This window comes from Hordeum vulgare, chromosome 5H (genome assembly GCF_904849725.1).
Source record: "Hordeum vulgare subsp. vulgare chromosome 5H, MorexV3_pseudomolecules_assembly, whole genome shotgun sequence".
In the NCBI taxonomy this organism is placed as follows: Eukaryota; Viridiplantae; Streptophyta; class Magnoliopsida; order Poales; family Poaceae; genus Hordeum; species Hordeum vulgare.
Genome location: NC_058522.1, coordinates 491,966,027 through 491,974,976, shown reverse-complemented (window position 1 = coordinate 491,974,976; position 8,950 = coordinate 491,966,027). Strand labels below are relative to the sequence as shown.

General features: G+C 55.3%; 1 protein-coding gene across 1 annotated transcript; it reads right to left on the bottom strand.

Moving 5' to 3' along the window:
* Positions 1-985: 985 nt before the first annotated feature.
* LOC123398874 lies at positions 986-2,914 on the bottom strand. Its single transcript, XM_045093320.1, has 5 exons — positions 2,336-2,914; positions 1,721-1,816; positions 1,581-1,636; positions 1,274-1,456; positions 986-1,184 (listed from the first exon to the last, which is right to left on the bottom strand). Exons 1-5 carry the CDS (start codon positions 2,618-2,620, stop codon positions 1,160-1,162), a joined length of 645 nt encoding a protein of 214 aa, XP_044949255.1. The 5' UTR covers positions 2,621-2,914; the 3' UTR covers positions 986-1,159.
* Positions 2,915-8,950: the final 6,036 nt, after the last annotated feature.

Genomic DNA, 8,950 nt, shown 5'->3' with positions numbered 1-8,950 from the left:
TGCGCCCACGCCTCCAATGCCACGCCCCCGCTTGCCAAGCCCGCGCTGCGCCGCCCCAGATCGGCCGAATCACGGGCCGCCATCCTACGGCGCAATGGTAGCAGTTGCAGACCAGCCTCGCCCGCACAACACAAGATCCGGGCGTGAGGGCCCACGATCCGCCACCCCCGTTGAAGGGGAGGAGCTCCAGCACGTCGGTGCCTCGCGACGACCACACGCACCAGCAACGGGCGGTCCACACCCTCCATAGAAGCCCCGCCGCCGCCTCTGCCATACGGGCTTTGCTCGATGGTGCGTCCCGGTAGCGGCGAGGGAGGAGTCAACGGAGGGGGCGGCCGCCGGTGGTGGCTTGGGTGGCCACCCTCCGGAATACTATGCTAGTTGAGTGATGAAGAGTGTATGATCGACATGCATTAATTTACATGGATTGATTATGTGGATATGTAAAGTGTGGCTGTGAGGCAGGGCATTTGAGGGGTCATTCTTGACACGTTCGCGGACGTTCATGGGTTGTAGATGCTCTTACATCCCTAGCGGAGGCAGATGATTTGTCTTTTGGCGACGGAGATGCAGCCGAGCGCGGCCAGAAACGTTGGGCCTCCGGTGAGCATGACGTCGTCGCATGCCATGAGAGCGGCGATGCAGGGAAAATTGCTCCAGCTGCTCTCGTGGTACAGCTGCCCGCCTAGGCCTAGCCATTTCGATTGAATGTGATTTCACACACAAGCAATTAACTAAATGTATATCAAACATATACCACAACTAATTTCCACGTATGCATGATGCATATATCATGATCTAAGGAGCGAATGACTGATAATGTATACATTTCATAACATTGTAGTTCCTGAGACAAGGCAACCTAGCTTAAAAATAACAGGTTCCCCGGGGGGAAATAGTTGAATAGTGAAAAGATTTTCACATGCAAGCCAACTAAATGTGACCAAACATATGTAAAACCAATTTTTCATTCGGAGCAAATCGATAGGGAGATATCTCTACTCGCTTAGGATTAAGTGCTCACATATTATGTCTCGGATCCCAAACTATATATTTATCCATTTGATTCCTAACTACCAAATCTACATCCACTCGCCGTGGAGTGGTCGAATCATCTTCTTCAAAATGCTTAGGAAAAGAAGGACCTTCTGAGTATCAGTCAAACCGATTCCCGCCATGTAATCCTGCCAATCAATTAATCACTATTGAACATTAGTTAGACATCACTAGCGAAAGGACTTGGGATGGTTTAACAACTACAATCGCTACGTACCTTTGTGGTGTAGTCGCGGGCGAAGAGAATGTTGTTGTGCATCTGGAGCTCCGGGAAGTCTTGGCATCATCCACCGGCTCACCGGTAGCAAGCACCTCATCAAAGTCAAGAAGAACATCCTCAAGGTGAAGCAAAGCCAAGGCATGGTTCTCCACCATCCTCTGAATCACCCATGGGCCAGCCCTAGAGGCATACATCAAGAAAATCAGATTCTCAGGTGTATGAACTGCAATATGAACATAGTGGGACTCGCTGAGTATGCAACCAATTCGATTTGATTAAACAAAAGATCCAGCTGGATACACACCTCTTAAAGCAAGCAAAGTTGATGTTAGCCGAAATCTCGTCGAGTATCTCTATGAGCTGCAAAACAAAGGAGAAAAAACATTAGTAAACCAAGGAGTTATGCATGGAAATTGATAAGATTTATGAGAAAAAACAGTATACCTTGCGGAGAGTGTATGGGATGTGATCATATATAGGATGGTCCCTCTCCACGGCTCTCCACGTCTCAGTATAAAGAATAGAATACTGAATCTCAGCCTGCATTTTGTTAATCATGGGGGCAAAGAAATTTTAGCTAACTCGTATGCCAAAACAGAGTAGATTATTTCACTTTTAAAAGGAGATGGGAAGAACACTTGATGCATATTATGCAAATCTGTGCAGAGAACTTGACGCGTTTAGTATATGCACTACTAGTGTATGATTTGCAACCAACAGCTTCGTTTATGAATATTCGTTTGGAAGGATCGACTATGATTTTTAAGATAATGTCTTTGAAGTTCAGCTCACAGTTGATTAACCTTGACAAAACTGGAGCAGGACCATATGACAAAACTGATAGGACAATGTGAACCTGCCGTAGCATCACATAACAATCGACAATTCAACACGTAGCTAGAGAGGACATATCTCAGTGAATAGTTGATGCACTTAACATAGATGTTGATACTTGTGTGTGTTTTAGTTCTTATATAGACCAAATAAGAATTCGTCCTTTTATGACTAGGCAGTACAATACAAAACAAGAAGGGAAATGACAGAAGGTTGGTTGGTTACCATAAAGTCGGCAACTCCCTGAAGAACTTCATTCCCATGGGAGACAATCCAGCCAAAATCGCCTTCGTCTTCGTTTGGCGCTGCGACGATCACATCCTTGTAAAGATCGTCTCCCATGACCTCCCGCAGTAATAGCATGACACCTATTGATTCTCCAATGATACACGGGCACCGTTGGGTCGATGTCACCGATCGCGTCAAGCATGACTTGTGTCTTTTTGCCAGTAGATAGAAGACCCTGCAGATATATGTATAGTAAAAAAAAAAAAAAAAATGAAACTCCATGGGCACTAGCACCCATGGTTTATTGATATAGAAGAAGCATCCCTAATGAGAAACCAGAAATTCGTCCCCGACGTGGATCGAACCCTGGTTGCTGAAGACGCCACTGCGCTCCCTTGCCACTAGGCTACAACCTAGTTCTCCAGATATATGTATAGTAGAGATCCAGCATTGTGGTCAGTCAACATAAACAGTAAGCAATCAATCAGAGTATATATATCAACGTTTGTGGCCAGTCAACATAGGCAGAAAGCGATCAATCAATGTGCCTGCGATGCTTACCATGTGAACTGCGGATTTGATTCTACTCCTGAGACAAGTCAAATGGAGGATGGCCTGTGTATGGCTATGGCGATGAGCATCCTGAAACCTGCAGTTCGCGAACATAAATTTGAGCATTGAGGATTGCATCAAGACAAACAAAGCGTGCCGGCGGCTATCGTCTGATGATTGGATCAACACAAATTTGAGCATTGGATGATTAGAGGAATTGGACGTACCTGAGCTCGTCCGTGACGTCCTCCTCGCCCTCGCCATCTCCGTCTCCCAGGTCGAGCGCGCCGACGACGACTGTGCCTCGGAGACCAGTTGCGGCCGAGATGGAGCCTCCGAGGAAGCGGGCGGGTGCGCCGAGGAGGGGGCGGAGGCCGAGTGCCCCGGCGGTGCGCCCCGCCGCGTCGGCAACGGCGTGGCACTCCATGGACAGACGAAGGCGTCCGTTGTTGTTGGCCGCGAGTATGGCGTTTGCCGCGGACGACGGGAGCTCTAAGGGGACGGGGCCGAGCGCGTATCCTGCTCCCGCGAGGCGCACGGCGTAGACGTCCTCCTCGCCACCTTCATCGATCGCCCACCCAGGTCGAGCGCGCTGGAGGTGGAGCCGCCGAGGAGCGTCCCAGCCGTGCGGCCGCGCCCTGCCGCGTCGGCGACGTTGTGGCGGTCCGTGGAGAGACGAGGGCATCCGCTGTGGCTGGCCGCGACGACGGCGTGTACGGTGTACCACGAACGGGCGCCCGGGCCCGGCGAGGAGGGGTCCGAGCGCGGATCCTACTCCCGCGTGGTTGATGCCCTCCTTGCCGTGGTCGAGCGCACCGAGGACGAGTCCGCGCCCGCGGAGGCCGGGGCCCGTAGCTCAGGTGGAGTCGGCGACGAGCGGGCGGAGTCCGAGCGCCCCGGCCGTGTGGCTGCGCTCCCGCTCCGCGACGTCGGAAACGTCGTGGCACTCGGCGTAGACAGGACCCCTTCCGCTGTTGTTGGCCTTGGACGCGACGAGGGAGGGGCGCCCGCGCCCACCGACGAGGGTGGCGGATCCCGCGTGGCCGTGACTCACGGGCACGGCGTTGCTGGGGCGGCGGTTTTCCGCGACGACGGCGAGTGCGACCACGGCGCGCACGCCGGGCGGCAACAGAGTACCCGCTCATGCAAGCATCAGCCGCGCAGGGCTGTTCCCGAAGGCCTCAAACATCACGAGGCGGCTGGGCGGGTTGGGCGTAGCCGACATACCGGCGATGACGGTCCTCGAGGAGGGGAAGAGACGAAGGGAAGGAAAGGGAGGCGTTGCGTTCGCCGGGTTGAGGTGGAGGTGGAGTGGAGGGCGAGGGCTTTGGGCTTGGATGACGGAGGAACACAGGCTTGGAAATGACCACAGTACCCTTGCTTTTTCTCAAGCCCAACTGCCTCCGTGTCCCTGCTGCGTCTCCAGCCTTTTTTCCTTCTTTTTTGACCGCTGCCCTGCCCATTCAGGCTGCGCTTGCTTGCAGAGGGGGTTTGGGTTGGGTTTGCCTTTCCTGTTTCGTTTTTACCGCTCATCTGTCTCTCCATCATCCATGATGGCTAACGTCTTCCCTGTTTCGTTTTTACCGTTCATCTGTCTCTCCATCCATGGTGGTTGATGTTCGCGACATATGTGGCTCCAGATCAGCCGCGGGTGCGAGCATCAGCCGCGTAGGGCTGCTCCCGAAGGGCTCAAACATCACTAGGCCACGGGGCGGGTTGGGCGGAGCCGACATACCGGTGACGGCGGTGGTCGAGGAGGGGGAGAGACGAAAGGAAGTGAAGGGAAGGGAACGGAGGCGTTGCGTTCGCCGGGTTGAGGTGGAGGGCGGCGAGGGCTTTGGGCTTTGGTGACGGAGGAACAGAGGGCAGGCCAGGGACAAAGGAAGAGGAGAGGGGACGTGGTGGGGCTTGGAAATGACCACAGTACCCTTGCTTTTTCCCAAGCCCAACTGCCTCCGTGTCCCTGCTGCGTCTCCAGCCTTCTTTCCTCCTTTTTTGAACGCTGCCCTGCCCATTCTGGCTGCGCTTGCTTGCAGAGGGGGTTTGGGTTGGGTTTGCCTTTCCTGTTTCGTTTTACCGCTTATCTGTCTCTCCATCATCCATGATGGCTAACGTCTTCCCTGTTTCGTTTTTACCGTTCATCTCTCTCTCCATCCATGGTGGTTGATGTTCGCGACATATGTGGCTCCAAATCAGCCGCTGGTGCGAGCATCAGCCGCGTAGGGCTGCTCCCGAAGGGCTCAAACATCACTAGGCGGCGGGGCAGGTTGGGCGGAGCCGACATACCGGTGACGGCGGTGGTCGAGGAGGGGGAGAGACGAAGGGAAGTGAAGGGAAGGGAAGGGAGGCGTTGCGTTCGCCGGGTTGAGGTGGAGGGCGGCGAGGGCTTTGGGCTTTGGTGACGGAGGAACAGAGGGCAGGCCAGGGACAAAGGAAGAGGAGAGGGGACGTGGTGGGGCTTGGAAATGACCACAGTACCCTTGCTTTTTCCCAAGCCCAACTGCCTCCCTGTCCCTGCTGCGTCTCCAGCCTTCTTTCCTCCTTTTTTGAATGCTGCCCTGCCCATTCGGGCTGCGCTTGCTTGCAGAGGGGGTTTGGGTTGGCTTTGCCTTTCCTGTTTTGTTTTTACCGCTCATCTGTCTCTCCATCATCCATGATGGCTAACGTCTTCCCTGTTTCGTTTTTACCGTTCATCTGTCTCTCCATCCATGGTGGTTGATGTTCGCGACATATGTGGCTCCATATCAGCCGCTGGTGCAAGCATCGACCGCGTAGGGCTGTTCCCGAAGGGCTCAAACATCACTAGGCGGCGGGGCGGGTTGGGCGGAGACGACATACCGGTGACGGCGGTGGTCGGGGAGGGGGAGAGACGAAGGGAAGTGAAGGGAAGGGAAGGGAGGCGTTGCGTTCAGCGGGTTGAGGTGGGGGGCGGCGAGGGCTTTGGGCTTTGGTGACGGAGGAACAGAGGGCAGGCCAGGGACAAAGGAAGAGGAGAGGGGACGTGGTGGGGCTTGGAAATGACCACAGTACCCTTGCTTTTTCCCAAGCCCAACTGCCTCCGTGTCCCTGCTGCGTCTCCAGCCTTCTTTCCTCCTTTTTTGAACGCTGCCCGGCCCATTCTGGCTGCGCTTCCTTGCAGAGGGGGTTTGGGTTGGGTTTGCCATTCCTGTTTCGTATTTACCGCTCATCTGTCTCTCCATCATCCATGATGGCTAACGTCTTCCCTGTTTCGTTTTTACCGTTCATCTGTCTCTCCATCCATGGTGGTTGATGTTCGCGACATATGTGGCTCCAAATCAGCTGCTGGTGCGAGCATCAGCCACGTAGGGCTGCTCCCGAAGGGCTCAAACATCACTAGGCGGCGGGGCGGGTTGGGCGGAGCCGACATACGGGTGACGGCGGTGGTCGAGGAGGGGGAGAGACGAAGGGAAGTGAAGGGAAGGGAAGGGAGGCGTTGCGTTCGCCGGGTTGAGGTGGAGGGCGGCGAGGGTTTGGGCTTTGGTGATGGAGGAACAGAGGGCAGGCCAGGGACAAAGGAAGAGGAGAGGGGACGTGGTGGGGCATGGAAATGACCACAGTACCCTTGCTTTTTCCCAAGCCCAACTGCCTCCCTGTCCCTGTTGCGTCTCCAGCCTTCTTTCCTCCTTTTTTGAACGCTGCCCTGCCCATTCTGGCTGCGCTTGCTTGCAGAGGGGGTTTGGGTTGGGTTTGCCTTTCCTGTTTCGTTTTTACCGCTCATCTATCTCTCCATCATCCATGATGGCTAACGTCTTCCCTGTTTCGTTTTTACCGTTCATCTGTCTCTCCATCCATGGTGGTTGATGTTCGCGACATATGTGGCTCCAGATCAGCCGCTGGTGCGAGCATCAGCCGCGTAGGGCTGTTCCCGAAGGGCTCAAACATCACTAGGCGGCGGGGTGGGTTGGGCGGAGCCGACATACCGGTGACGGCGGTGGTCGAGGAGGGGGAGAGACGAAGGGAAGTGAAGGGAAGGGATGGGAGGCGTTGCGTTCGCCGGGTTGAGGTGGAGGGCGGCAAGGGCTTTGGGCTTTGGTGACGGAGGAACAGAGGGCAGGCCAGGGACAAAGGAAGAGGAGAGGGGACGTGGTGGGGCTTGGAAATGACCATAGTACCCTTGCTTTTTCCCAAGCCCAACTGCCTCCGTGTCCCTGATGCGTCTCCAGCCTTCTTTCCTCCTTTTTTGAACGCTGCCATGTCCATTCTGGCTGCGCTTGCTTGCAGAGGGGGTTTGGGTTGGGTTTGCCTTTCCTGTTTCGTTTTTACCGCTCATCTGTCTCTCCATCATCCATGATGGCTAACGTCTTCCCTATTTCGTTTTTACCGTTCATCTGTCTCTCCATCCATGGTGGTTGATGTTCGCGACATATGTGGCTCCAGATCAGCCGCTGGTGCGAGCATCAGCCGTGTAGGGCTACTCCCGAAGGGCTCAAACATCACTAGGTGGCGGGGCAGGTTGGGCGGAGCCGACATACCGGTGACGGCGGTGGTCGAGGAGGGGGAGAGACGAAGGGAAGTGAAGGGAAGGGAAGGGAGGCGTTGCGTTCGCCGGGTTGAGGTGGAGGGCGGCGAGGGCTTTGGGCTTTGGTGACGGAGGAACAGAGGGCAGGCCAGGGACAAAGGAAGAGGAGAGGGGACGTGGTGGGGCTTGGAAATGACCACAGTACCCTTGCTTTTTCCCAAGCCCAACTGCCTCCCTGTCCCTGCTGCGTTTCCAGCCTTCTTTCCTCCTTTTTTGAACGCTACCCTGCCCATTCTGGCTGCGCTTGCTTGCAGAGGGGGTTTGGGTTGGGTTTGCCTTTCCAATTTTGTTTTTAGCGCTCATCTGTCTCTCCATCATCCATGATGGCTAACGTCTTCCCTGTTTCGTTTTTACCGTTCATCTATCTCTCCATCAATGGTGGTTGATGTTCGCGACATATGTGGCTCCATATCAGCCGCTGGTGCGAGCATCAGCCGCGTAGGGCTGTTCCCGAAGGGCTCAAACATCACTAGGCGGCGGGGCGGGTTGGGCGGAGCCGACATACCGGTGACGGCGGTGGTCGAGGAGGGGGAGAGACGAAGGGAATTGAAGGGAAGGGAAGGGAGGCGTTGCGTTCGCCGGGTTGAGGTGGAGGGCGGCGAGGGCTTTGGGCTTTGGTGACGGAGGAACAAAGGGCAGGCCAGGGACAAAGGAAGAGGAGAGGGGACGTGGTGGGGCTTGGAAATGACCACAGTACCCTTACTTTTTTCCAAGCCCAACTGCCTCCGTGTCCCTACTGCGTCTCCAGCCTTCTTTCCTCCTTTTTTGAACGCTGCCCTGCCCATTCTCGCTGCGCTTCCTTAGAGAGGGGGTTTGGGTTGGGTTTGCCATTCCTGTTTCGTATTTACCGCTCATCTGTCTCTCCATCATCCATGATGACTAACGTCTTCCCTGTTTCGTTTTTACCGTTCATCTGTCTCTCCATCCATGGTGGTTGATGTTCGCGACATATGTGGCTCCATATCAGCCGCTGGTGCGAGCATCGGCCGCGTAGGGCTGTTCCCGAAGGGCTCAAACATCACTAGGCAGCGGGGTGGGTTGGGAGGAGCCGACATACCGGTGATGGCGGTGGTCGAGGAGGGGGAGAGACGAAGGGAAGTGAAGGGAAGGGAAGGGAGGCATTGCGTTCGCCGGGTTGAGGTGGAGGGCGGCGGGGGCTTTGGGCTTTGGTGACGGAGGAATAGAGGGCAGGCCAGGGACAAAGGAAGAGGAGAGGGGACGTGGTGGGGCTTGGAAATGACCACAGTACCCTTGCTTTTTCCCAAGCCCAACTGCCTCCGTGTCCCTGATGCGTCTCCAGCCTTCTTTCCTCCTTTTTTGAACGCTGCCCTGCCCATTCTGGTTGCACTTGCTTGCAGAGGGGGTTTGGGTTGGGTTTGCCTTTCCTGTTTCGTTTTTACCGCTCATCTGTCTCTCCATCATCCATGATGGCTAACGTCTTCCCTGTTTCGTTTTTACCGTTCATGTGTCTCTCCATCCATGGTGGTTGATGTTCGCGACATATGTGGCTCCATATCAGC

What these genes read in the sequence shown, in the direction of transcription:
- LOC123398874 (XM_045093320.1), bottom strand. Translation starts at nt 2,620, where the DNA reads ATGGAGTTTCATTTTTTTTTTTTTTTTTACTATACATATATCTGCAGG. An exon ending in AGGGAGTTGCCGACTTTATG is followed by an intron (nt 1,817 to 2,335) that starts GTAACCAACCAA and finishes AACAAAATGCAG; the next exon opens with GCTGAGATTCAGTATTCTAT. An exon ending in CCCGCGACTACACCACAAAG is followed by an intron (nt 1,185 to 1,273) that starts GTACGTAGCGAT and finishes ATTGATTGGCAG; the next exon opens with GATTACATGGCGGGAATCGG.